This window comes from Garra rufa, chromosome 10 (assembly GCF_049309525.1).
Source record: "Garra rufa chromosome 10, GarRuf1.0, whole genome shotgun sequence".
Classification (NCBI taxonomy): domain Eukaryota; kingdom Metazoa; phylum Chordata; class Actinopteri; order Cypriniformes; family Cyprinidae; genus Garra; species Garra rufa.
Genome location: NC_133370.1, coordinates 45,662,959 through 45,690,746, shown reverse-complemented (window position 1 = coordinate 45,690,746; position 27,788 = coordinate 45,662,959). Strand labels below are relative to the sequence as shown.

Sequence of the window (27,788 nt, the reverse complement as noted above, 5' to 3'; positions counted from 1 at the left end):
TGACTGGTAGTGTACAATTATATAAACGTATAAAGTGCCATCTGATGGGGCAACTGAAAGAATTCAATGTCATTTTTCCAATATATGATACTTTTTTGAACAAGAAACAAGCATAGGCATCATTTACTAACGTTTGGATATGTCTCACTTGAGGCAACAGCAACTGTTGTCTATTTTGGAACTGCCCTCTTTATAAGGATGAAAGATCATATTACCATAGTAGACCACAGACCCATTATATTACATTAACATTAATGCCAATGGCTGTTTAAATAAAAGTAAGCATGGTTGATTGGCTTGTTGGTCACAACAGGATTAAAAAAAAATGTAATTTATTTTTATAACTTAGGAAACATTCATTTAATGATAACATATTTGAAATATGCACTTTACTTTAAAGTCTGTATGAAATTGTAATGGAGTAAAAAAACAGTTTTTTTTATTTATTTCTAGTAAATGTAATTAACTTGCCAATAAACAACAAGAAATTGTGCTTAAGTTCAGTTAAAGCCATATATGCTATATATTTGTTGTTTATTGGCAAATACCGAACCTAGAGCATACCACCATCTACTGGACTCTTGTGCGATTATTATTTTGTAATCTTATCCTTTTCTCTTTTCCCTTTTCTCCATGCCATACTCAACAAGGATTATATATATATCTGTAAAAGTGTTTGTGAAACCTATTTGAAAACAATCACCTTTTCACAGTTTAACAAATCACACACTTTCATAACAAACAGAAAATAAAATATTTCTCTAAGTTTAAGCAAAATAATTTTTTTTAATAAACCAGCAAAGTGCTTGCTCTCTTTTGTTGAATCTAAAATGTTCTGAAATGCCTCCGTATCAGCACACATAGTGGCACATCCCTTAATGAATCCAGTTTTTCTGTGACGTCAATGAAAATCCTCCACTAGAAAAAGCAAGAAGAAAATCAGTGTTCTGAAATTCTGAAAATACAGATATTTAAGAGTTATTGCTTATAGGTGCAGTATGTGATGTTGACAGCAGGTGGTTGAAAAGAGGGAGTTGTGTCCAGATGTTCCATGGGTTGCCAGATTGAGGATCGCACAACAGAAACAAGCGCAAATGATAATGGAAGGTGATGAGTTGATTTATCCACTTTTTAATTTTCCTCTGGTCATAGATCTTTTAGATGGATGCCAAGGCTTTTTTTTAGGTCAGGCACAATTTGCAATCTCTGAACCATTTGCTTCAATACGCTGTGTTTTCCACAATATGGCAACCCGGGGAGTCACATAAACCCCTCAAAAACAGACATTCCAACACCGAATGCACATTTTAAAGTAAAGTAACTGGCTGTAGCATTGTTTTTTGTGGAACAAGTATGATATTTAGCATGTTTACTAAATATCTTCAAACATATTGTGGTATTTTTATACTTCAGTGCAATCAAAAACATTACATACAGCTAGGGATGTAACGTATAATCAATATTGTGGTATCGCGATGGCAAAACGAAATGATAGGTCTTCCGGGCAAAAAGTGTAGATTTTCTAAAAATATATTTAAGGCGAGACACTGCAGGTGTGAATAGGGTAAAAAAAAATGTTAGATTTAAATATGCAAATGAGGCATTATTTAATGAAATATGCGCTAATTTGCATACATTTCTAGTACAAAAATCTAAACACTGGATGAAGTCAGTTTCAAAATTCTTGTTTATTTTTTTTGACATATTAGAGTCAAATCTCATTTTGTCAGAACACATGTTTTTTTTTTACCATGTTGGGGAAAATAAAATGTATAAAATTAAGCAAATTATATAAGAACAAATTCCTCTGGAAAAACCTTCAGGATATAGACAAGAATAAACATGTCAAGTTTGGTGTGTGTAAGTGCTACTGAAGTGGAGATTTATGGCTCAGTGTAGGAGAAAAAACTCATTTTGAGAAAACGGCCTTGCAAAATATGGATTATAATTGAAATCTATTGACAAAAATAGATAAAGTGCTATAAAACACTTAACAGTGTCTTTTGGGTGTTTTCTTTCCACTAGCCTGAAAAAACAAAAAGCCCAAAATCTCAAACTTGTGTATAAAAAAACTGCTTTTTTGCCTGCAGTGTCTCCCCTTAAACTTCTTATACTAACATAAAAGGTCTTTAAAGCCGTGTTTTGGGCCATTATGCTTTGACACAGTATCTGTCAAACAAACTAAAACCGAAAGCACAATAAGGCTTAATCCCGCTTCAAAAGTCGCTTCAAAAGCAAAGCAAAGTGCACACTATGTTCAGATGATCAGCTTGTGATCCAGTGTTTTCCGCACCTCAGAACGGCTCAGTTCACAGCAAATGAATTTATTGCATGTGCTGTGAGTTTAGCGTGTGTTTGGGAATGCAACGGCCACCAGTTATTTCTTTATTTTCATATTTGAAAATAACATCTTAATGAGCAGATGATTACAGCATTTCACTACATTTGTAGTGAGACACATTTTTGTGAGCCTGTTTTCACTGAAGCTGGAATTTTTCGTCAAAATAAAAGCTTAAAAGTGCAGTACGAATTGCTGACAGCTAGCAGTTTAAATGGGTAACGTTTCCGCAGTCCAAAAAAAAAAATGTCCTTCAAGTGTAGAAATTAGGAAAGAAGTATTGTAATTTCCCTACCGTAGTGTAAAGCAAAAATAATATACCAATGAAATATTCATTTTTATTTATTTTACAGTGCTATGGTTTTACAATACATAAAAATATATTAGTGTCATATGAATAACAATAATATACAATTGTTGTCATTATTATTATTATATTCGAATTAGTTTGGATCCCTAAAACACCACTGTAAATACAATTTAGACAGTATAACACAATTAAAAACCGGGTTGAGTCTCCTTTAAAGTTCAGGTACAAGTCTTTTTTCTTTTTTCTGACTTAAGTTTTCTTAGTTAAGAACATGTGCTAGAGCTCTTAATTTCCCTCTCAAAGTGTATTGGATAAAATAATTTACCTTTAAACTTTCATTTTTTTCCAAGTCTTAAGTCTTTTTTTAAAGGGATCATATGCTGTTGCTAAAAACAGCTTTATTTTGTGTATTTGCTGTAATGCAATGTGTTTATGCATATGTTTGAGGTTCAAAAAACATTATTTTACACATACTATACATTATTGTTATACTATACTCCTTTAATATTGCTATAATATACTCCTTTCTGCTCCGCCTTTCTGAAATGCTTTGATTTTTACAAAACTCATCCTTGATGGAAACTGAGGTGTTCTCTGATTGGCCAGCTATCCGGTGTGTTGTGATTGGCCGATTACCTCAAGCGTGTGACGGAAATGTTACGTTCCTTTACCATGCCGTTTCTCGGCGCGACGAGACAGAAACAATAAAACTTATTATCTAGTGGGGACATAACCATGGCCGTAGCCAGCTATGAGGTCACCGAGGTCTGGACCTCTGTCATTTTTTTTCCAAAAAAAAAAAAAATGTCAAGCTCTCTGAATGGTTATTTAGCCGTTTAAACCACCTCATATCACATGAGTGTTTGCAATTCATGTTGCTGCCAGAAGCTAGCGCAGTGAACCGGGCTTGAGAGCGCGTCGAGTAAGAGTGCGGGTTGCCAGATCCACCTATTATACGTGTTTTTTGACTCGTTTTTCCAATTTAGTGTGTGTGACACTTTTATAAAGTGGACATTTACAAAGTGGAAAGTTGAACGTTAGTGTTAGTGATATATTAATCTTATTTACAAAACACAAGCTTTAAACTTATTTCGGATATCTTTTTCCTTCTTTTTGTAATTGCTCGTTTTTCGTAGCAATATCTGGCAACATTGTACATTCATAAAAAAAGCTTATAGACAATCTGTAACTTAATTGCTGACAGGACGATACCACAATCGGTCAGACAAACGCAGTGATCATCGTTAATATCCGAAATAAATGTATAATACTATCAAAAACAATAGCATAATACAAATCTGTTTGTCACAGAATGAAATAGGCTACTATGCCAAATAACATCAACGTTACTGGCCAGCAGGAAGACGTCTCATGCTCTTTAGTTAAACTCAAGTCGTCAAAAAACATTAATTAAAGCGGTGTTTCTCAACTGGTGGGTCGCAAAAACGTTTTGAATGGTCAGTCAAAGAAACAACAAACGTAATTCAGTTTTTTCTGATGCTATACTATTATTTTGAAAGACGTGCGTGAAAGCGGTTGACTCCTCTATCAGTAGGAGAAAAACGCTTTTTCCTCATTCAGTATCTATGGTCGAATGAGATGTTGTCAAGTTTTATGTCAGTGTCATTATTCAAAAATTATTTTTATAACTTGTTATAAAATAAAAATTCCCTCACCTAAAAAAAAAAAGAACTTTCCAGTCCTGTCAGTCATAGGCTACTGCGCTTGTTGCGTGCAATCTTCAATTTCACGCGCAAATTTACCATGGTAACAGACCGTATTAGTGCTTTTGTGGGGGTGTTATTATAGCACAATTCTTAACACCTTACTTCGGACCTCACTAATTTTGAAACCCTGGTTACGGCCTTGGATATAACTACTGATTATAATGACTCATACTGTCTTTTTACGTTTTGCGTCTGCATTTGCGATCGTAGAACGAGAAACAACAAGCACTACTCTACACTGCTCAAAACTTCTATTTGAATAGTCAGTACTGAATTCTTTAAATATATTAACGTACTTACAAGCCGTCAGTCAGAAGCGCAGACTGTCCTTGCAACGTTGGAATTGCCCCACTTTATAGCCTTAACCCTTTGAAAAGCTTTGCAACTTTACAGATCTTATCTATGCACAAACAGCTCCAAAGAGAAAGGAAAACAAGAAACCGCATCACATGACCCCTTTAAATATTGCAATATAAACTTCATGTGGAGGTATTACCATACCGAGAGATTTTGATATTGTTACATTTCACATACAGCACCTTTAAGCAATACTGCCCTCCAAAGGCAAAGTGCAGTAACTACGAGAACACTGAAACTGAGAAAAATGCCTTTAAAGTTTTTACAACAGCTAGTCAAACATGTTGACACTCTCCTCAACTCAATTTTGACCAAATGTGTAGTTACTGCGCTTTGCCTTTGGAGGGCAGAATACATTTTCAATCTAATATGTAGCAAAGAGCAACATTTATAAGTCAAGATCATAGCATGTGGTAATTTATTTATCCTGCTTTAATACTGACAATGTTAGCACGTTTTCGTTTTGTACCTGAGCTTGCAGGATGAAGATTTCGCTCTAGTATCTTCAGGATATTTTCTGTCAGACACTTCACATCACTGTGTGTGTCTGGATGGGAGCTCAAGACCCTCAGTATGTCTGTTCCTCCTTCAGTCTGAAGCATATCACAGTACTGAGGGGCTACAACAACAGAATGTGACTATAATCACACTGTAAACTATAAACAGTACACCATTATCAGTACTGTTTTTGTACTTATATCTGTGAAATGCAACAGCAAATATAACAGGGATTTAACATGCAACTCAAAAAGCATGCTGTTTATTAATCTCTCTTGATTTTTCTTACCATTCTGACAGCAGACAAACTGAATGGCCCAGAGAGCCCAGAGCTGAACACCCGAACACTGAGAAACGTGTAGCAAAGGATAGAAAGGCTGGAGTGTCCTGAGAAAGAGAGTTGAATAGTTCCATTCCACATTTGTACAACTATTTTAGATTTTGAATGGTATTCTTATACTGTATTGTCATTCAAATACAATAAACAGGGTTGTATATGCATGGAAAAAAGTGAGCAGAACATTTATCAGTCATTCGTTTTTGTCCCTTCTGTATTCTGGACGTAAACTTTCTTGCTTAAAAATACAAAACAAGATTTTTAATGAATAGTTAGCTGGGTAAATTAAATTCAATGACCATACATTGAGACTCACTTTAATGCTTAAAAGAGTGCCGGGAAAAAACTACACTGCAAAAAAATGCTTTTCTTACTTAGATTTTTTGTCTTGTTTCCAGCCAAAATATCTAAAAAATCTTAAATCAACAAGGATTTTCTAGATGAGTAAAAATCTGTCTTGTTTTCAGAAAAAAACAAGTCAAAATTAAGTGCATTTTTGCTTCAAACAAGCAAAATAATCTGCCAATGGGGTAAGTAAAATAATCTTGTTTTTCTGTTTGAAATAAGATTTTTTTTTTGCTTATCCCATTGGCAGATTATTTAGCTTGTTCTGTTTTTTCTGAAAACAAGAAAATAATTTTTACTCGTCTAGAAAATCCTTCTTGATTTAAGAATTTTTAGATATTTTGGCTGGAAACAAGACAAAACATCTTAATAAGAAAAGCATTTTTGCAGTGTACTGGCTTTCTGATTATTTTGCAATTGCATCAAATGCTTTGATGAAAAACAACCTGATATATAAAGGGATAGTTGAGCCACAAAAAAAAAATCCCCAAAATATCTTAATTTGTGTTCTGCATTTACATTTTTGGATGAACTATCCCTGTAAGCATTTGTATATATAAATGTACATCAGTCCAGGTTCTCCTGTGCATTATTCAGCACTACACTGCAAAAAATGCTTTTCTTACTTAGATTTGTTGTCTTGTTTCCAGCCAAAATATCTAAAAATACTTAAATCAAGAAGGATTTTCTAGACAAGTAAAATTATTTTCTTATTTTCAGAAAAAACAAATCAAAATGAAGTGAGTTTTTCCTCAGAAAAAGCTAAATAATTTGCCAATGGGGTAAGCAAAAAAATCTTATTTCAAACAGAAAACAAGATTATTTTTCTTACCCCATTGGCAGGTTATTTTTGCTTGTTTCAAGCAAAAACACACTTAATTTTGACTTGTTTTTTTTCTGAAAACAAGACAATAATTTTTCCTTGTCTAGAAAATCCTTCTTGATTTAAGAATTGTTTAGGTATTTTGGCTGGAAACAAGACAAAGAATCTAAGAAAAGCATTTTTCGCAGTGTATACACTCTAGTCCAGTAGGTGGCATCAGTTAATGAGGATGAATCATTTTTGGATAAACTATTCCTTGAATTTGCCCATATATTTTCTTATTTTCTTATCCAATGATCTTTTTGATCAAAAAGCTTCTGCCTAGGTGCTTGAAATTAGTTTTTTGGAATATCTGTTTGGGTGAGATAAATGCAATTGTTGTCAATCATGACATTTAATACAGCAATCAAATATGTTTGCAAAAAAATCTAAAAATATCTATCTATAATATATAAGAGTTCGGTATTTGCCAAAAAAGAACACAAACTTATACTTAAGTTCAGTTAAAACCATAGGGTATATGGCTTAAACTGAATTTAAGCACAAGTTCTTGTTGTTTATTGGTAAGTTAATAACATTTACAAGAAATAAAACTGTATTTTTTTCACTCCATTACAATTTCATACAGACTTAAAAGTAGTTCTCATGATCGTTTTTCTTTTAATCAGAAAGCTTCTGACCAAACTAATTTTGTAGACATACTGTACACTACCAGTCAAACGTTTTTGAACAGTAAGAGTTTTAATGTTTTTAAAGAAGTCTTTTCTGCTCACCAAGCCTGCATTTATTTGATCCAAAGTACAGCAAAAACAGTAACATTTTAAATAATAAATCTATTTCAAAATGAATATATTTTAAAATGTAATTTATTCCTGTGATTTCAAAACTGAATTTTTAGCATCATTACTCCAGTCACATGATCCTTCAGAAATCATTCTAATATTATGATTTGTTACTCAAAAAACATTTATTATTATTGTTATGTTGAAAACAGCTAAATGACATAAGATAAAAATCTTGTTTTAAGAGAAATTGATCAAAATTAAATGAGTTTATGATTAAAACAAGAACAAATGTCTGCTTATGGGCTTAGAAAAATCTACTTAATTCAACTTTTTTTTTTTAAAGAAGTCTTCTCTGCTCACCAAGCCTGCATTTATTTGAATATATTTTAAAATGTAATTTATTCCTGTGATTTAAAAACTGAATTTTTAGAATCAGTACTCCAGTCACATGAGGTTCAGGTTTCTTTGATGAATATAAAGTTCAGAAGAACAGCATTTATCTGAAATAGAAATCTTTTGTAACATTATAAATGTCTTTATCATCACTTTTGATCAATTTAAAGCATCCTTGCTAAATAAAAGTATTCATTTCTATCATTTCTTTCACAAAAAAAAATTAAATAGTAAAAATAATTCACAATATTACTGTTCTCCTGTATTTTGGATCAAATAAATGTAAATTTAAAAATCAATAAAAAGCTTACTGTTCAAAAACATTTGACTGGTAGTGTATAAAAAAGATTCTTTAAAGAAGTACAGTTTGTTTTCAACAGTTGAAGTGAAATTTCACTACATAATTCCCATAATTCCATTTGTGTAACATCGTAGTTTTGTTGACTTCACTATCATTCTAATATGTGACCCTGGAGCACAAAACCAGTCTTAAGTCGCTGGGGTATGTTTGTAGCAATAGCCAAAAATACTTTGTATGGATCAAAATTATTGATTTTTCTTTTATGCCAAAAATCATTAGGAAATTAAGTAAAGATCATGTTCCATGAAGATTTTTTTGTAAAATTCCTACTATAAATATATCAAAATGTAATTTTTGATTAGTAATATGCATTGTTAAGAACTTAATTTGGACAACTTTAAAGGTGATTTTCTCAGTATTTTGATTTTTTTGCACCCTTAGATTCCAGATTTTCAAATAGATGTATCTCGGCCAAATATTGTACTGTCCTCACAAACCATACATCAATAGAAAGCTTATTTATTGAGCTTCCATATGAAGTATAATTCTCAGTTTTGTCAAATTTAACCTGATGACTGGTTTTGTGGTCCAGGGTCACATATGTACAATGCTTCTCTCAATGCATTAAGCATAACTGTCTGCAATATTTGGCCGCAGTTTATTATTATTACTGAAAATGTTTCATTTAGCATTTGCTTTATCTTGCATTGGTAACAAAATAAATAATAAATGATTAGGTGTGTCCAGTCTTTTGTATGAGTTGTTATATACTATTATATAAATACAGTATTTCCAATATAAAGTATACATTTAGACACTTACCGGTAGGAAACCATTGCATGCTCAGGAGAACTCCATGACAGGACAGAGGAGTGCTAAAAGAGAAAGAGATTCAGCTTATAGAGATAAGACAGATAAACAGACAACACATGCATATTATGAACACACACACACACACACACACACACACACACACACACACACACACACACACACACACACACACACACACACACATGTTGGGTTTACATGTTTTATGGGGACATTCCATAGGCGTAATGGTTTTTATACTGTACAAACCGTACTTTCTATCGCCCTACACCTACCCTACACCTAAACCTAGCCCTCACAGGAGATTGTGCACACTTTTACTTCATCAAAAAAACTCATTGTGCATGATTTATAAGCCTGTTTCCTCATGGGGACCTGAGAAATGTCCCCACAAGGTCAAAATCTACTGGTATTCCTATCCTTGTGGGGACATTTGGTCCCCACAACGTGATGAATACCAGGTACACACACACACACACACACACACACACACACACACACACCAGTTTCTCCTGCACTGTGCTATGCAGCTCAGCGTCCAGACTCCACACCGGCCCCCTGACTGAGACGAGATGAGCCAGGATCCCTCCGGCAAAGTAACTGATGTTCACCTCCACCACTGGGTTGATGAGGAGTGAGAGAATGTGCTCCACCAGATCCTCGATCATCAGCTCCATCCGCAGCTCCTCCACCTCTGCTACATTATTCTGGAGCACAGAGAGAGGACAAGATGAGCCGATTTTAGTGTTGAGCAATTTATGCATAATTGAAAGTAGATACACTTTAAGACATATTTATAATAATAAAATCCACACAATTCCACTGGAAAGAACAGAACAGGTGATACATGTTAACACAGATAAAACATGGCATGAAAAAGTTGCATTTTGTTAGTCTAGGTTGAAGTCATGTTCATAACATACAGTTGAAGTCAAAAGTTTACAAACAAAATTTTCATTATTTTACCAGGGATCATACAAAATGCATGTTATTTTTTTTATTTAGTACTGACCTGAATAAGATATTTCACATAAAAGACGAAAAACTGAATGTATAAAAATGACCCCGTTCAAAACGGTCGCACAAATTCTTTGTTTTGTTTTTTTTTTAGCATTTTTGTGTGTTTGAACCATTTTCAACAATGACTGTATGATTTTGAGATCCATATTTTCACACTGAGGACAACTGAGGGACTCATATGCAACTATTACAGAAGGTTCAAACGCTCACTGATGCTCCAGAAGGAAAACACAATGTATTAAGAGATGGGGTGAAAACTTTTGAACGGAATGAAGATGTGTAAGCTACATTTTTCTTAAATATAACATTTTTTATTTAGTACTGCCCTTCAGAAGCTACAGAAGATATTACATGTTTCCCAAAAGACAAAATAAGATAACTTTACCCTGATTTACAAATCTCTTATTGCATGTTCTTACGTTTTAACCTTCTGTAATAGTTGCATAGGAGTTCCTTAGTTGTCCTCAGTGTAAAAAAGATGGATCTCAAAATCATACAATCATTGTTGGAAAGGGTTCAAATACACAAAAATGCTGCAAAACCAAAGAATTTGTGGGACCTGAAGAATTTTTCTGTAGAACAGCAGGCAGATTAACTCTTCAGGACAAACAAGGGACTCATGATCAACTATCACTAAACAAAAAAACACAGCTGTGAATCATTCAGGTAACAACACAGTATTAAAGAATCAAGCGAATGTAAACTTCTGGAAAGAGTAATTTTTTTTATTTCAAGTCTTATTTTATCTTGTGGACTAAATGTAAACATCTTTGAAATTTCTTATTCAGGTCAGTACTAAATAAAAAAATAATATGCATTTTGTAAATATAATTTTGGTAAAATAATAAACATTTTGCAGATTCTGCACGGTGTATGTAAACTTTTGACTTCTTTGACACATTTTAAATTATACAACTTTAAATGTTCAAATTGATTAGTAAATTAGTGCATTTTTTAAAAATATACCAATATCCTTTATAGTTGCAAAAGTGATGTAGGAGTTTGATTCAGCCTCTCACTTTAACAGATACAGAGTTAGACATACAAACTACCATTTACCTTACACTATCAACAAGAAACCAGTACTACAATATTGACATACTATATATTAAGAGTCAAATTTGTATACAATTTATGCATTTCTAAAAAAAAATTAAAATACTTCAATAAACAAATAAGCATATTCTGAATAGTTTAAGGAACTTTACTTGTTACAATTAGCCATTGTTCATCTATTATTACTAATATTTTAATTCTTTGCGGACCATTGGTCATCAAATCTGTGAACAATACATGATGAGTCATTAGGTGTTCAAGCGTGTAATGCTGAAACCCTATTGTAATTGTCAGAATCAGCATTTTCCACGTAAAACTGATCAGACAGGCGCTATAGCAATCAATAGCACAAAATCACTCATAACTCTTAAACTGTTAGTTTCAGACTTTAGTGTCTTATGTCTTTGGAATCCTTGGCTCTTGAAGCATCAAACCAGATTTGATCATTACTGAAAATTTTGGGCTATTTGGGATTTTTTGAAAAACCTAATTTTGCTAACTAGTTCTAGGTTTTTCACCTGATCGGAACCAAACCCATGCAGGAAGATACTCTGGAGAGTGAATATCAATAATTATCCATAAAAGTTGAACTTTCGACTCAACGTCGCAAAGGGACGGCAAAATGTTCAAAAGGGGCAGGGCCATTTTTACTAAAGCAGCTAAACTTTTAAACGGCATGAAATTTGAAAGAATTTGAAAGAAATCGGCCATTGGGGCGATATCGCATTTTTTAAAGGCGTAAACGATTGTACATTGCCCGTTTTTTTTTTTGTTTTTGTTTTTTTGCAAATACGCACAATGTTCGTATCATATGATTCCAACATTCCTGACAACTTTGCATTTAAAACCACTACTGCTAATTTAAATTTGTTGAATGATTAAGAAGATGTAAAAAACCTACTTTTGCGAACTAAATCTAGTTTTTTTCACTCAGTCTGAAAAAAAAAACCCACTACTGTACACTCTGTCAATGATTATCAAAAAAAGTTGGAATTTACCCTTTGGGAGGATATAATGGGCTTGTTTAATTAGAAAAAGGGCCTGCCCAAACATGCCCAAAAGCCTATAAATCTAAAACAAAAACTCAAAGCTTCACAAACCTGGTGAGCACATGCAACAGGTGATTCTAAACAAGCATGCAAAGTTTTACAGAGATAACAGGTGACGCTATAACAGTCATTAAAAACATTAAAAAAAACATCGTATTCCTATGGTAAATTACCTGGATTTGCCAAAAATGCTTTTTTAATCATTGATTTAGGTGGTTGCAGGCTTGCTAATGTAACAGGTATTAAAAGTAATGTTCATTTTGTATATAGAATTACACAAAAAATGTTAAGTATACCTGATATGCCTATCTGTGTGTGCATCTTCCCCTTTAAATTTCTTCAGCAGCGTAAATCTTAATTTCCTGTCTTTGCACCACCTCTTCCCTTTCTGCGCTGTCTCCGCATGGGAGAGGTGGGTTTCTGTCAAGCTCCAATTAATCTGATGTCATCTCTAACTTTTATATCACTTTAAAAGATAGTTTTCCTCTTTAAATCATATATTTGACTCTATTCTTCATGTATATTTTGTTATTCTCATTAATTCGTTTTTATTAAGATTGTGATTTAATTTTGATGTTTCGTCGATGCGTTCGATGTATATGCTAAATGAGTTGCACTTTCTCCTTTAACAGAAAGTACGAAAAGGGCGAAAACACACTGCTAAAAATCATATTCTGTGTTATCAGGTATGCTGTTTTGTCACTTGTTGAGTTTGTTGTTTAAAAGTTGTATTTCCTTTCCTCTGCGCGCCCTTTCTGCGCTGTCTCCGCATGGGAGAGAAAGTACGAAAAGGGCGAAAACACACTGCTAAAAATCATATTCTGTGTTATCAGATTAAAGCAGCAGTTGAACCGTCACTTGATGTCCGTCTGGTTACTCGTGCAACAGAAAGAAAACACAACGCAGACTATACCGGTTACACTAAATAATATGTAATGTCTTTTTTCATATGTGCTTAAATGCCTTAAAGTGCTTTAACCCTGGTCATCACTGCTTGCTGCTATATTTTGAAGTACTTTTAGATTTGTATGTGCCAAAAGTGGACATGTCAGAATATGTGAGGCGTTTACTTAATCTAGTAATTAATCTATAAATTTCCACCAATACTACTATAAAATGTTAAAAATAAATGCATTTACCAAAAGGCCCAGGAGCTTCTGCTGGATCGAAGACTCAGAATAATAAGACTGTGGAGTAGAGAAGAATAATAAGATTCAGGAAATTAACAACCTCAAAGTAATTTTCTATACACTAATTTTCAATGCACTACATGATTTTCTGTTAAATTTGCAAACTGGCTCTGACTTGTCCTTTCTATAAATCAAAATATAAAGCAAAAATGTCACCAAAAATGTCTCCATAAGTATAGTAATACCAGTATTTTTTGACCATTTTTGTCCATTTTTTGCTCTCTATGAGGAAAAATCATTCAGAATTATGTTTTTTGAAAATGTAAAAATAGCAAGTTTTATGTAAGAGGTAGGTTTAGGAGATAAAAAATACACTTTGTACAGTAGAAAAACCATTGTGACTGTAGAATAAACCCATAAAACATGGAAACCCATTGTGTGTTTTCACCTCCAGTAGTTCCATGTAGAGCTCTATTCCTTGGCATTGAATGAAATGGCGACACGCAGTGGGCGTCTCATCTGTCAAGTTCCACAGAGCGCTCAATGCAAACTTCAGAGTGGAGTCCACTACTCCCAGAGAGGCCTTCTGCTGGACGATACTTAGCAACTGCTGTATTTACACACAAAGAGGAATAAATGCATTGGTTTGGTCTATTTGTGATTCATCTGTCTATTCAGTCATTTGCAATAGAATCATTAGCCATTCACATATCCTATAATACTTTAGGGAACAGAAAGAACACAACGCATGTGATAGTATGGTTAGCGTGTGGCCACATGAAATGGTTTGAAGAACGTGTGCTGACGTATTTGCTGAAATAAATAGGGTTGGACATATTAAAGGCCTGTCTTTTTTAATATCTTAAGATTGCATTACAGTCTGGGATGACTTGCTATTAATATGAATATGTATGATCCATTTAACCTTATGGGAATCTAAATTGAATCCACATTATTTTTCAAAGCAGATGTAAGCCTACAGGTGAGACTTCCGGTTCATTAGCCGCTGTAGGGAAATAATGACAAGAATAACAACATGCAGTAAACTGTAAAACTGTTTGCACTACATTATTATGAGTGTTCTCATAATTAAGATAATATGTGACCCTGGACCACAAAACCAGTCATAAGGTAAAATTTTACAAAACTGAGATTTATACATCATATGAAAGCTCAATAAATAAGCTTTCTATTGATGCATAGTTTGTTAGGATAGGAAAATATTTGGCTGAGATACATCTATTTGAAAATCTGGAATCTGAGGGTGCAAAAAAAATCAAAATACTGAGAAAATGACCTTTAAAGTTGTCCAAATTAAGTTCTTAACAATGCATTTTACAAATCAAAAATTAAATTTTGATATATTTACAGTAGGAATTTTACAAAAAATCTTCATGGATTATGATCTTTACTTAATTTCCTAATGATTTTTGGCATAAAAGAAAAATCAAAAATTGACCCATGCAATGTATTTTTGGCTATTGCTACAAATATACCCCAGCGACTTAAGACTGGTTTTGTGGTCCAGGGTCACATATATTAAAATAAAATGTTAAGACACACCAATTTGCAATATTAAGCAGCAAAACAAGCTGTTTTGTACAGCTAAAAATAGCTGGACGTGGATGAGACCGGAAGCCAGATCCATAAAATTTATGGGAAAAATAAGGTGGATATATGTTCTGAGCTATTTTGTTAACTTTTAGGAGTATGCTAGTATATAAATGACTTTAAAGCTAACAGACATGGACTAAAAAACATAAACTCTAATTTTGATTATGAGGGTTCATGTTGTGTTCCAGTAATTCTGACCCGGAGAGGATTTTATTTTCCCCAAAAAATGCTATTTAATGTTACTACATTGGACTAAAACAAAAAAAAAATCCTTCTGAATATCTTATCCTACATCATTCCCAAATATTGGATTTAATCTTTTTATCAACTTGTTTTCTTTCAGTTAGCACAAGTTTTGCCTTTCCTTTCAGAACTAATTCCAAAATTAGTGAAAAAGCATAATTTGAGGATAATTTTGGCAACATTCACTCAAAAACTGATGTGCAAGCTCCTATGATCAATCAAGTCTAAAAAAATGCAAAACCTACATTAATAGAAAAAAAAAAGTTAACAAAGATTGGATGCAAGATTGGATGATAATACAGCAAAACGAGATTTACAAGCAATTTTTGACTGCGACACCCAGTTAGGCAAAGGATTTTCAGCAACGCACATGGATTAAAAAAGCAACAGCAAATAAAACCACCTGTGAAAATAGCATTTACCTTCATTATGAATTCCTCTGCACCCAGTTCTGAGATCTCCTCTGTGCTCAACTGCAATAAAGTGAGAGAGAGTTCAATTTTCTAGCCTCAAAAATGGTATAATACTAGATGCTGGTTTGTTCATATAACAGATTTCAAAAGTCCATGCCAATATGTTTGCATATTGCACATACACCACTCACTACTTTTTTCTACCTAACTACTATTTTTTAAGGCTTTAAGTGCTATTGTAATTGTTAGAATGGCCAAGGATCAGCAATCTCCATGTAAAACTGATTGTGCAAACCAAACCATAAGTCATAGAGATTTGAAATTTGGAGGCATAGTAGTACAACGCCTACAACATGACCAAGGCTTGCCCCAATCAGCCTGACTGGGGCGCTACAGTGATCAAAAGTCACAGGCTCAAGTGGCTCAAGACTGACAAAACACATGCCTCAGATTCGATCGTGAGCCCGGGAACATTTTCGGGTATTCCAGATTTTTTGAAAAACCTACTTTTGTAAACGAGTCCTAGGTTTTTGTCCGATTGGAACCAAACCAGTGCAGAAAGATTCTCTGGAGAGTGAATATCAATAATGATCAAAAACGTTGAACTTTCGACTCACTGTTGCAAAGGGACGCCAAAACGTTCAATCACACAAATCACAGAGCTTGGCCACTTGGTGGTGCTCTAAGAGGGAAAACCATAAAAAAGGCTATAACTACACAACTATTTGTCCTATCAGCATGAAAATGGCTGTGCACAGTCTTGGTCCAAAGTGCCTATAAGGACATTTGCGTAGGGTAAATTCAGGTTGATTGGGACACATTTTGTAATTGAAATTACTTGGAAATATTGTCCCAATAAACCTGAATCCACCCTATCTCAGAAAAACATGGCTGCCATTGGCCGATGAAGATTGAGCACCTATTAGACAAGGTTAACCAAGGCCAATTGGAAAGAAAAATGGTGGGCCTGTTTGACTCACGGCCCCAATGGTCTGTGAGAAATTTGAAAGAAATCGGCCACTGTGGGGGGCAATATCGCATTTTTCAAACGATTGTACATTATGCATTTTCCGAATAATCATGATAGAACACCTCATCTTGGACAACTTTGCCTCTAGAACCACTGCTGTCAATCAAACTGTTTGTTAAATGATTAAGAAGATGTAAAAAAAACTACTTTTGCGAACTAGTCCTAGGATTTTTGCTCAAAAACACTGCAGTACAATTCTCTCTATAAAACAATATTTTCATTATAAAAAATGTTGAAATTTACTCTTTGGAAAGCTACAACGGGGTAGTTCAGAAAAGGGGCCTGCCCGAACTTACCCAAAATCCTATAAAGCCTAAAGGAAAATTCAAAACTTCATGAAACCTGGTGAGCACATGTGACAGGTGATTCTAAATAAGCATGCAAAGTTTTAAGGAGATAGGACCACTGTTGGCGCTATCACATAAACTTTAAATAACACAATATTTCTATAGTAAATGACCAAAAATGCGTTATTTCAAATTCTAAATAACGTCTTTTTTCATATGTGCATAAATGCCTTAAAGTGCTTGAACCACAGTAATCGCTGCTATATTTATTTTTGAATTCACTATTATTTAAAAACACAGAAAGCTAAATCTTGACAGCGTCAAAGTCTATACTGGTTTTAGACACTGAGCAAAATGCTGGTGTTGATGTAATGACCTTAGACACCAGTATGGAGACTACAGCCACCGCCATTCTTTGCACCGTCTGATCTTCATGATTTCCCAGCAACACCATTATCAGCTTAGCAGCTTCGTATCTATCAGGAAACAGGGTCAAGCGACGTTAAGCCACTTCAACAATGTACAATACATCTAAACAAGCTGAAGTGCAATGAGGAAATGAGTGTGGACTGACCGGTCAAATGGGACGACCTGTAAAATATGGTCACTGCAAAGAGTAAGCAGGCAATTCTTCTGCAACTAAAAGCAGAAAAATTATGTTTAAATACTGAGGGGAAAAAAACACTGTGGAAGTCAAAGGGGACCAGCAACTATTTGGTTACCACTATTCTTCAAAATATCTTCTTTTGTGTTCAACAGAAGCAAAAAAAAATCAAACAGGTTTGGAATAACTTGAGGGGAGGCACTGCAGGCAAAAAAACTTTGAGATTTTGGGCTTTTTGGTTTTTCATAAAGTGTTTTTTCAGACTAGTGGAAAGAAAACATCTCCACTTCAGTAGCACTTACACACATTAAACTTTACATTTTTATTCCTGTCTATATCCTGAAGATTTTTACAAAAGGATTTGTTCATATATAATTTGCTTGATTTTATACAACATTTTATTCCCCAAAAATGTAAAAAAAAAAATATTGTTTTCTGTCTGTTCTAAGTTTTTTCTGAATTATGGCGTGACGAAATGACATACCCAAAATCCCCTCTTTCTATTGATGTATGTTTTGTTAGGATAGGACAATATTTGGCCGAGATACATCTATTTGAAAATCTGTAATCTGAGGGTGCAAAAAAATCCAAATACTGAGAAAATCACCTTTAAAGTTGTCCAAATTAAGTTCTTAACAATGCATATTACTAATCAAAAATTACATTTTGATATATTTATAGTAGGAATTTTCCAAAAAATCTTCATGGAACATGATCTTTACTTAGTTTCCTAATGATTTTTGGCATAAAAGAAAAATCAATAATTTTGACCCATACAATGTATTTTTGGCTATTGCTACAAATACACCCCAGCGACTTAAGACTGGTTTTGTGGTCCAGGGTCACATTTGACTCTAATATGTCAATAAAATTAAACAAGAATTTTGAAACTGACTTCATTCATTGTTTAGATTTTTGTACTAGAAATGTATGCAAATTAGCATAGATTTAATTAAATAATACCTCATTTGCATATTTAAACCTAACATTTTAGAAAACTTTTAATACAAAAAATGTTTGCAATTATCAATGTAATCAATCAACTGGGTAGGTTAGGTCATAACTTGTAGTAAAAAATTTTACCCTATTCACCTGCAGTGTCTCGCCTTAAGAGTAAGTAAATGACGAGAGAATTTTCATAAACTTTAGTCTTCATCATACAAACTGTTTCAGATGGATATACCTGCTCGTGGTTTGGGAAGGTCTTCATGGCTGTAAGAAGCTGCTGAATTACATTTGCAAGCAGGCGTGAGGGAATCCCCAGCACCAGCTCTTGTACGGTCAGGTTAAACACACACGCAGAGGCCACAAGCTGAACGTGCAGAGAATCTGTGTGCTGTCGCATCCCAGCCAATACCAGCTGAAACAGGATGTTATGTCATTCAGCACACAACAACAATGTTTTTTGTTTTAAATGAGCCAAGTTATTTTACAGTAACAGGAAGTTTTAAGGCATTGTTTAGGATGTCATGATGTAATTTAAACTATGCCATTTAAAAACTTCCCTTACAGTTATTTACATGTCTCAACACGAAATTGCCTAGTGGGTCAATGCCATGATTCTCATTTTTATCTGAATCCATTCATTTATTCAAAAAATTGCAATTAAATTCAATTTATACACAACCAGTCAAATGTTTTTTAATGCTTTTAAATAAGTCTCTTCTGCTCACCAAGCCTGCATTTATTTGATCCAAAGTACAGCAAAAACAGTGCAATTTTGAAATAGTTTTACTATTTGGAATAACTGATTTCTATTTGAATACATTTTAAAATGTAATTTATTCCTGTGATTTCAAAACTGAATTTTTAACATCATCCCTCCAGTCACTTGATCCTTCAGAAATCATTCTACTATTCTGATTTGCTGCTCAAAAAACATTTATCAGTATTATTGTGTTGAAAACAGCCGAGTAAAAAAAAAGTTTCTCTAATAAATGGAAAGTTCAAAAGAACAGCATTTATCTGAAATAGAAATCATTATCAATAGAAACATTATAAATGTCTTTATTATCACTTTTGATCAATTTAAAGCATCCTTGCTAAATAAAAGTATTCATTTCTATCATTTCTTTCCTAAAAAAACAAAAAATTATACAGACTCCAAGCTTTTAAGTGGTATAGTGTATAATGTTACAAAAGCTTTTTATTTTGGATAAATGCTGATCTTTGGATCTTTCTATTCATCAAAGAATCCTATACTCAACTTTTTTAAATATTGATAATAATACTAAAAGAAATGCTTCTTGAACAGTAAATCAGCATATTTGAATGATTTCTGAAGGATCGTGAATAACTGGAGTAATGATGCTGAAAGTGTAGCTTTGATCAAAGGAATAAGGTTCATTTTACAATATATTCAAATAGAAGTTATTTTTAATAGTAAAAATATATCAAAATGTTACCGTTTCTGCTGTACTTTCAATTAAATAAATGCAGGCTTGGTGAGCAGAAGAGACTTCTTTAAAAAACATTATACAATCTTACCCTTTCAAAAACTTTTGACTGGTAGTGTACATAGAATTAAATGAAGTAGAATGAAGGCATGAATTAAAACCTGTGGATGATACAACTGTCCTGACATCACAACTAAGAAAAAGTCTTGGTAAAAGAAACAAATACTTGAAAAGAAAACTTATACTTAAAGAGAACTACTACTTATTTAGTAGTTATTAGAAAAAAATATTAATATTTCAGAAACTGTTGTCTGCCAAATCATAGTCATGCGGTGTAACCACATGCAGAAAAAACATAAACAGGAATTTACATCCTAAAGATTACTCGTGCAATCCTCATGACTGCGTATGAAGGTCAATACGCCTTTTAAAATATCAGATAATTTGACCTTTTTATGACAAGACAAGGATAGTTCAGGCTGTCATGTGTTGTTAACGTTTCAAACACAATGATATTTATGCATTCATGATATAACACACAAAAAAATGTGATAATAATAATTATTTAAGATGTGTAAACCTGCATGTATTCAAGACTCAAGAACTGTCACTTTTACATCATTGCTCACGATAAATGTAATTTTTTTTTTTTTGAAAATGGTAGAAAGGAAATTCCCAAATATTTTAAACCAATGTAACTACAATTTGCTTATGAATTCTAAATCATGTTTTAAATTGGATTTTCCTTTTCTTTATCACTGACACTCATACAGTTAAAGTCAAAAGTTTACATACATCTTGCAGAATTTGCTAAATGTTAATTATTTTACCAAAATAAGAAAATATGATCATACAAAATGCATGTCATTTGTTATTTAGTATTGACCTGATTAAGATATAAATAAGGGGGGTGAAAACCTTTTGAATTTGAAGATCGGGGTAAATTTAACTTATTTTGTCTTTGGGGAAACATGCAAGTATCTCCTGTAGCTTCTGAAGGGCAGCACTAAATGAAATAAAATATGATATTTACGCAAAATAAGAAAAATATACACATCTTTATTCTGTTCAAAAGTTTTCACCCCCTGGCTCTTAATGCATGGTTTTTCCTTCTGGAGCATCAGTGAGTGTTTGAACCTTCTGTATTAGTTGCATATGCGTCCCTCAGTTAGGATTCTAATACACAAAAATGATAAAAAACAAAAAACAAAGAATTTGTGGGACTTGAAGTATTTTTCTGAAGAACAGCAGGCAGTTTAACTGTTCTGAACAAACAAGGGACTCATGAACAACTATCACTAAACAAAAAAAATCAAGAAAGAATCAAGGGTATGTAAACTTTTGAACAGGGTCATTTTTATAAATTCAACTATTATTTTCTGTTGTGGACTATATGTAAACACTATGTGAAATATCTTATTCAGGTTAGTACTGTATAAAAAATAACATGCATTTTGTATGATCCCTCTTATTAAAATAATTAACATTTTGCAGATTCTGTGAGGTGTACGTAAACTTTAGACTTGAACTGTATTTGTCACTGATCCAAGTAACAAACCAGTCTATCCTTTGATATTTAGTTCAGAAATACACATCACCAGATTATCATCTGCTAAAGAAGACATTTTTGTACCTTTAAGATGTGTGGCTGCGGTTCTCCCATGTCACTGGTTTGACTGTAGACATGCGCAAGAATCTCCCGTATGAAACTCTCCCGGTCGCTGTATCTCCTCAAGGCCTCACACAGCTGGGTTAAACTGGACTCTCCAGCCACCTGGACATGTTTACAAATTAGTAAGTATTTGCAGCTCCTGGGAATATCTGCTGTTCTGACTGTCACATGATTAATGGGAAGGCAGTGAAATGTATTTTCTAAAAGCTATTCAGACAGTTTTTGCATTCAGCTTTCAGGTATTGTAAATCTGAAATATAAGTAAATCTGAAAAAATAAGCAATTGCGGTGTGCTTCACTGTCTGCTCTACCACCAGTAGTTAGATTAAAGCAATCATAAACTGCATTTTTGTTTTATTTAATGTTTCCTGAGGTGCACTTATAATTTTACTCTTTGGTTTAAAAAAAAATTATAATTTCAGCTAGCAACATTGCTGATTTTAATTTTGACAAAAAAAGGACAAAAATCCACAACAAAATGACTTTTATGCAGGTAAATGTAAGACTTTTTAAGAAAAATAAATAATTAATCGAATGGAACACAAAGTGCCAATATAGTCTCTAAATTTAAATGTCTTGTATAAGCAACAAAGTTTGAAAATACAACTTCCAATAGATCTCCACTATTTTTAATGCATATTCATAATTCATATTAAAAAAATAATAAATCAAAGTAAATAAATACATTAAAAAATGTAAAAGCCTTGTTCCAGTGCAAAAGACTCTCTAATCAAGATACATTTACTTGAAAAGCAAAATTACACAAGATAAAAGTCTTGTTTTTCAGAGAAATTGATCAAAATTAAACAAGTTTATGATTAAAACAAAAACAAATATCTGCTATTGGGCTCAGAAAAATCATCTTAATACAAAGAGAAAACAAGTTTTAATACCCCATTGATGTTCATTCTTGTTATAAGCATAGACTTGCTTAATTTTGTGGAAAGGTGAATTAAGCAAAAACGTTCAAATCAAATACATTTATATTTTAGCAAAAATCTCACTTGCACATTAGTATTTTTGGTCGCAAATGTGACCATTTTAGGCAAAGTCCAAAGCCCTGCAAAGTTGTTTTGAACTCTAAAACTTACAAACTCTTATGAGATCATGGAAAATGTAATTGTTTCATTCATAACCACTTGTTTTCGGTCATTGAGTGTGAGCGAAAACTCCTACCTTCAGATTTCCTTCTCCACAGAGCAGCTCAGATCCTCCTGCACCAGTGCCCAGTAGACCGATGAACCTCAGCCCTGGCCGTGCCTCCACGAAGGCTTGGATGGCAGCTTCGTTCACACCTCTCCAGCCCGAAATATCCAGAGACACAAGCTGTGGAAGGATCTCAGGGTGCTCCAGCAGCTGCTGCACCAAATTGTCTCCATCCGTTATCATCCTATCATTGGAGATGTCCAGGTGCCTCAGCGACTGCAGCTTGGAGAGCAGAAAGATAAAGCTGGAAGCTGGCATCTCCAATTTCTGAAGCCCATGCGCTGTCAGCGACATCAGCCGTAATTGACAATTCAACAGTGGAGTGAGGTCAGTAACGTTTGTACCAGAGATATCCAAGCTCTCCAGCGTAGGCATGGAACAGATATCCTCCAGTCCTTCGTCATCCAGGTCCGTCCAGGCCAGCGAGAGCTTCTTCAAACTCCGGAGCATGCTGAAGGAGGCCTGCAGTGACTCCTCACCTGCTTCCCCGTGCAGACGCAAGCCGTCCATTATCAGTGTCTGTAGGCCCTGTCTGCAGAGCTTGTTGGAGGTAAGACTGTGGAGAACATCTGAGATTGTGATGTTGCTGTGTAAATGTGAAGCATTGAGTTCTTGGAGCTTATGAGGGCAAAGCGAACGTCTGAAGGCCTCGGCTGAGAGCTGTGAGGACTGGATGTGTGCGCGGCGCAAACGCAGATGCTCCAGATTCTGGAAGACACCTACGGTTCTGTCATTGAGGACACCTGACAGAACAAATCAGAACATTACGTAATATAGGTGCATCTCAATAAATTAGAATGTTGTGGAAAAGTTCATTTATTTCAGTAATTCAACTCAAATTGTGAAAATTGTGTATTAAATTAATTCAGTGCACACAGACTGAAGTAGTTTAAGTCTTTGGTTCTTTTAATTGTGATGATTTGGGCTCACATTGAACAAAAACCCACCAATTCACTATCTTAACAAATTAGAATATGGTGACATGCCTAATCAACTCAAAACACCTGCAAAGGTTTCCTGAGTCTTCAAAATGGTCTCTCAGTTTGATTCACTAAGCTACACAATCATGGGGAAGACTGCTGATCTGACAGTTGTCCAGAAGACAATCATTGACACCCTTCACAAGGAGGGTAAGCCACAAACATTCATTGCCAAAGAAGCTGGCTGTTCACAGAGTGCTGTATCCAAGCATGTTAACAGAAAGTTGAGTGGAAGGAAAAAGATGCACAACCAAGTGAGAGAACCGCAGCCTTGAGAGGCTTGTCAAGCAAAATCGATTTAAGAATTTGGGTGAACTTCACAGGGAATGGACTGAGGCTGGGGTCAAGGCATCAAGAGCCACCACGCACTGAAGTGTCAAGGAATTTGGCCACAGTTGTCGTATTCCTCTTGTTAAGCCACTCCTGAACCACAGACAACGTCAGAGGCGTCTCACCTGGTCTAAGAAGAAGAAGAAGAAGAAATGGACTGTTGCCCAGTGGTCCAAAGTCCTCTTTTCAGATGAGAGCAAGTTTTGCTTTTCATTTGGAAACCAAGGTCCTAGAGTCTGAAGAGTGGAGAAGCTCATAGCCCAAGTTGCTTGAAGTCCAGTCTGTGATGATTTGAGGTGCAATGTCTGCTGGTGTTGGTCCACAACTTAAGTCATTGCACCCGTTTACCAAGACATTTTAGAGCACTTCATGCTTCCTTCTGCTGACCAGCTTTTTAAAGATGCTGATTTCATTTTCTAGCAACATTTGACACCTGCCCACACTGCCAAAAGCGCCAAAAGTTGGTTAAATGACCATGGTGTTGGTGTGCTTGACTGGCCAGCAAACTCACCAGACCTCACCTACTGTCAAGAGGAAAATGAGGAACAAGAGAAGAGCTGAAGGCCACTGTCAAAGAAACCTGGGCTTCCATACCACCTCAGCAGTGCCACAGACTGATCAACTCCATGCCACGCTGAATTGAGGCAGTAATTAAAGCAACACTAAATAACTTTTCCCTCAATGCTCCCTCTACAGGTTAGAAGCAGAATTGTCCATTACCGCTGTCGTAAATAATTTAGCCTACCGTCGTGTCACGTGCACGTTATTTTTTTGAAAGGCATTCCAGGACCGGCTTTGGAAATAACGATGTCCAGTGACAAGGTAGAGTATGTTGTATGACTTTATAAAAGTATGAAAACCTTTTGTGAAGCCTGCCGTGAAGCAAGTCGCATTTGTAGTATCGTTTGAACTACAAAACCGCGACCCGACGACCCAAACTTACATAGTGCTGTTATGGCTGATAGAGGGTCGCAAAGCGAATACAAAAGTGCCGTTTCACCCTGTTATGAGTTGATGAACCACTGACATGAGTTCGGAAACATTATTTTAAGGTAAAAAAAGTTACTTAGTGGGGCTTTAAAGCAAAAGGAGCCGTTACCAAGTATTGAGTACATATACAGTAAATGAACATACTTTCCAGAAGGCCAACAATTCACTAAAAATGTCTTTTTATTGGTCTTATGAAGTATTCTAATTTGTTGAGATAGTGAATTGGTGGGTTTTTGTTAAATGTGAGCCAAATCATCACCATTAAAAGAACCAATGACTTAAACTACTTCAGTCTGTGTGCATTGAATTTATTTAATACACAAGTTTCACAATTTGAGTTGAATCACTGAAATAAATGAACTTTTCCATGACATTCTAATTTATTGAGATGCACCTGTATATCTTGCATGCAACTAGAGAGGTTATAGTGAGCAATCATACCCTCATCTGCCATCTTGTGCAGCAGCTGATCGGACAACTCTTGAGGAAACAAAGGACAGTGGCGGAACTTCAGTGATCCGTCTTCTTGTGCGACACAAAGCACTTCCACATTGTGACACACCCAGGCCATACTGATATCTGTCAGGGAGGAAGGACTCTCTTCATCCTGAAACAAAAACAATATGTATAATGTTGTTCCTGATGATTATATTGATAATGCCTTTAGTCTGTTGATTTCGACAGTGAGTAGATGTTTTCAAGACTCATATAAATGATACATAGGTTATAAATGTTCTGAAAGTCCTTAACCTAATTTGTATATATATATATATATAATGTGTACACGACCAGTGTAAAAAGTTTTTGAATAGTAAGATTTTTAATGCTTTTTTTTTTTAAGAAAATGCTCACCAAGGCTGCATTTATCTGATCCAAAATACAGCAAAGAGAGTAACGTTTTGGAATTTTTCTTTTTTACTATTTAAACTGTTTTCTATTTGAAAATATTTTAAAATGTAATTTATTCCTGTGATTTGAAAGCTGAATTCTCAGCATCATTACTCCAGTGTTCAGAGTCACATGATCCTTCAGAAATCATTCTAATATGCTGATTTGCTGTTCAAGAAAGATTTATTATTATTATTATTATCAATATTTAAACCAGTTGAGTACATTCTTTTTGGATTCTTTGATGAATAGAAAGATCCAAAGCATTTATCTCAAATAAAAAGCTTTTGTAACATTATACAATATACCATTCAAAAGCTTGGAGTCAGTTTTTTTTAAGGAAATCATAAAAAATGTATAATTTTACTTTGCAGGGATGCTTTAAATTGTAAAAGATATCAAAACTGAAGATAAAGACATTTATAATGCTATAAAAGATTTCCATTTCAGATAAATGCTGTTCTTCTACACTTTCTATTCATTAAAGAAACCTGAAAAAATTCTACTTAGCTGTTTTCAACATAATAATAATAAATGTTTTTTGATCAGAAAATCAGAATATTAGAATGATTTCTAAAGAATCATGTGACTGGAGTAATGATGCTAAAAATTCAGCTTTGAAATCAATAATAAATTACAATAAATACATTTTAAAATATAAATAAGAAATAAATAAAAAATATAAGGAATTAATTATTTTTAAAAATATATTCAAGTAGGAAATATTTTTTTACTTAAAAACTTACTGTTTTTGCTGTTCTTTGGATCAAATAAATGCAGGCTTGGTGAGCAGAAGAGACTTTAAGAAAATAAAAAAATCTCTATTTTTGGCCATAATGTATATGTTATAAACAGCGAAGCTCAATGAAACATTTGAAATTGAAAATATATTTACTTTAAACCTTTATACACCAAAATATATTAACACATTTATTTCAGCATTAGCTAAATACATTTCCAATTTTACATTATCCTACATTTAAACTGTTAATTCATTATTTATTCTCATTCCAATTCCATATTTTCATATGTTGAAATGGCAACAAATAAACTTTTCCTTATATGTGATTGTATTTTCTTGGAAATAAATATTTATGGGGGCAAGATACATTTTCAAAAATATACAAAAAATAACCAAAACCTATAAGTTAGAAGAGAAGATAAAAAAGGTGGGAAACACAGAGAATATACATTTATGTATTTGAAAATATGATTTTTGCCACTTTTTTAGCTTTGTTTCTTTGCTGTAGTCTAATTATAAAACACACACACACACACACACACACAGTCTGCACTGTTGCTATTTGCAAACTTGCCTAATGTAAAGCAGTTTTTAGACCACTTGTAGTTTGTTACTGAGCAGAAAATAAATGAACTCACCATTATAGACGTGATGCAACAGCTGACAGTGTTCAGTTAACTGTTAGCTTAAAGCATATGGGCCTGTTTTTCCACTCTAAAGGAATAATCTTATTATTGCAGCTAACGCTGAGCTCTTAATGAAGTTATTCCTGGAAGAAAAATACAGTACCGCTACTTCAGTTTGTTTACAGCTGAAAGAGTTCTTCATAGCGCAACTGTCGCTTCCTGTTTGTTTGTTATTAAAAAACTAACGAGGAGCAACGTGAAACTATTTTGACAGCTGATCACGCGTGGAGGGCGTGCCTTTAGTTACGTATGAGAACGGCACGGTAGGCGTGTCTTCAGTGACAGATGTCCTTTTGATTGGCTGCTTGTTAAACGTCATCAAAACCGTTCCTTATAAGGACAGCGGTCAGCAAATTAACAACAAACGCAATGTGGATGCTGACTGTAAAAGAAAATTCAGAATACTG

General features: G+C 34.1%; 1 protein-coding gene across 1 annotated transcript; it reads right to left on the bottom strand.

Moving 5' to 3' along the window:
• Nucleotides 1-354: 354 nt before the first annotated feature.
• Nucleotides 355-27,578, bottom strand: zyg11l (zyg-11 family member, cell cycle regulator, like). Its single transcript, XM_073849523.1, has 15 exons — nucleotides 27,334-27,578; nucleotides 25,507-25,672; nucleotides 22,736-23,508; nucleotides 21,521-21,661; nucleotides 18,675-18,851; nucleotides 17,462-17,526; nucleotides 17,264-17,363; nucleotides 15,580-15,630; nucleotides 13,749-13,910; nucleotides 13,310-13,357; nucleotides 9,549-9,752; nucleotides 9,037-9,089; nucleotides 5,520-5,617; nucleotides 5,202-5,351; nucleotides 355-918 (listed from the first exon to the last, which is right to left on the bottom strand). Exons 1-15 carry the CDS (start codon nucleotides 27,334-27,336, stop codon nucleotides 902-904), a joined length of 2,208 nt encoding a protein of 735 aa, XP_073705624.1. The 5' UTR covers nucleotides 27,337-27,578; the 3' UTR covers nucleotides 355-901.
• Between the last annotated feature and the right edge of the window lie 210 nt (nucleotides 27,579-27,788).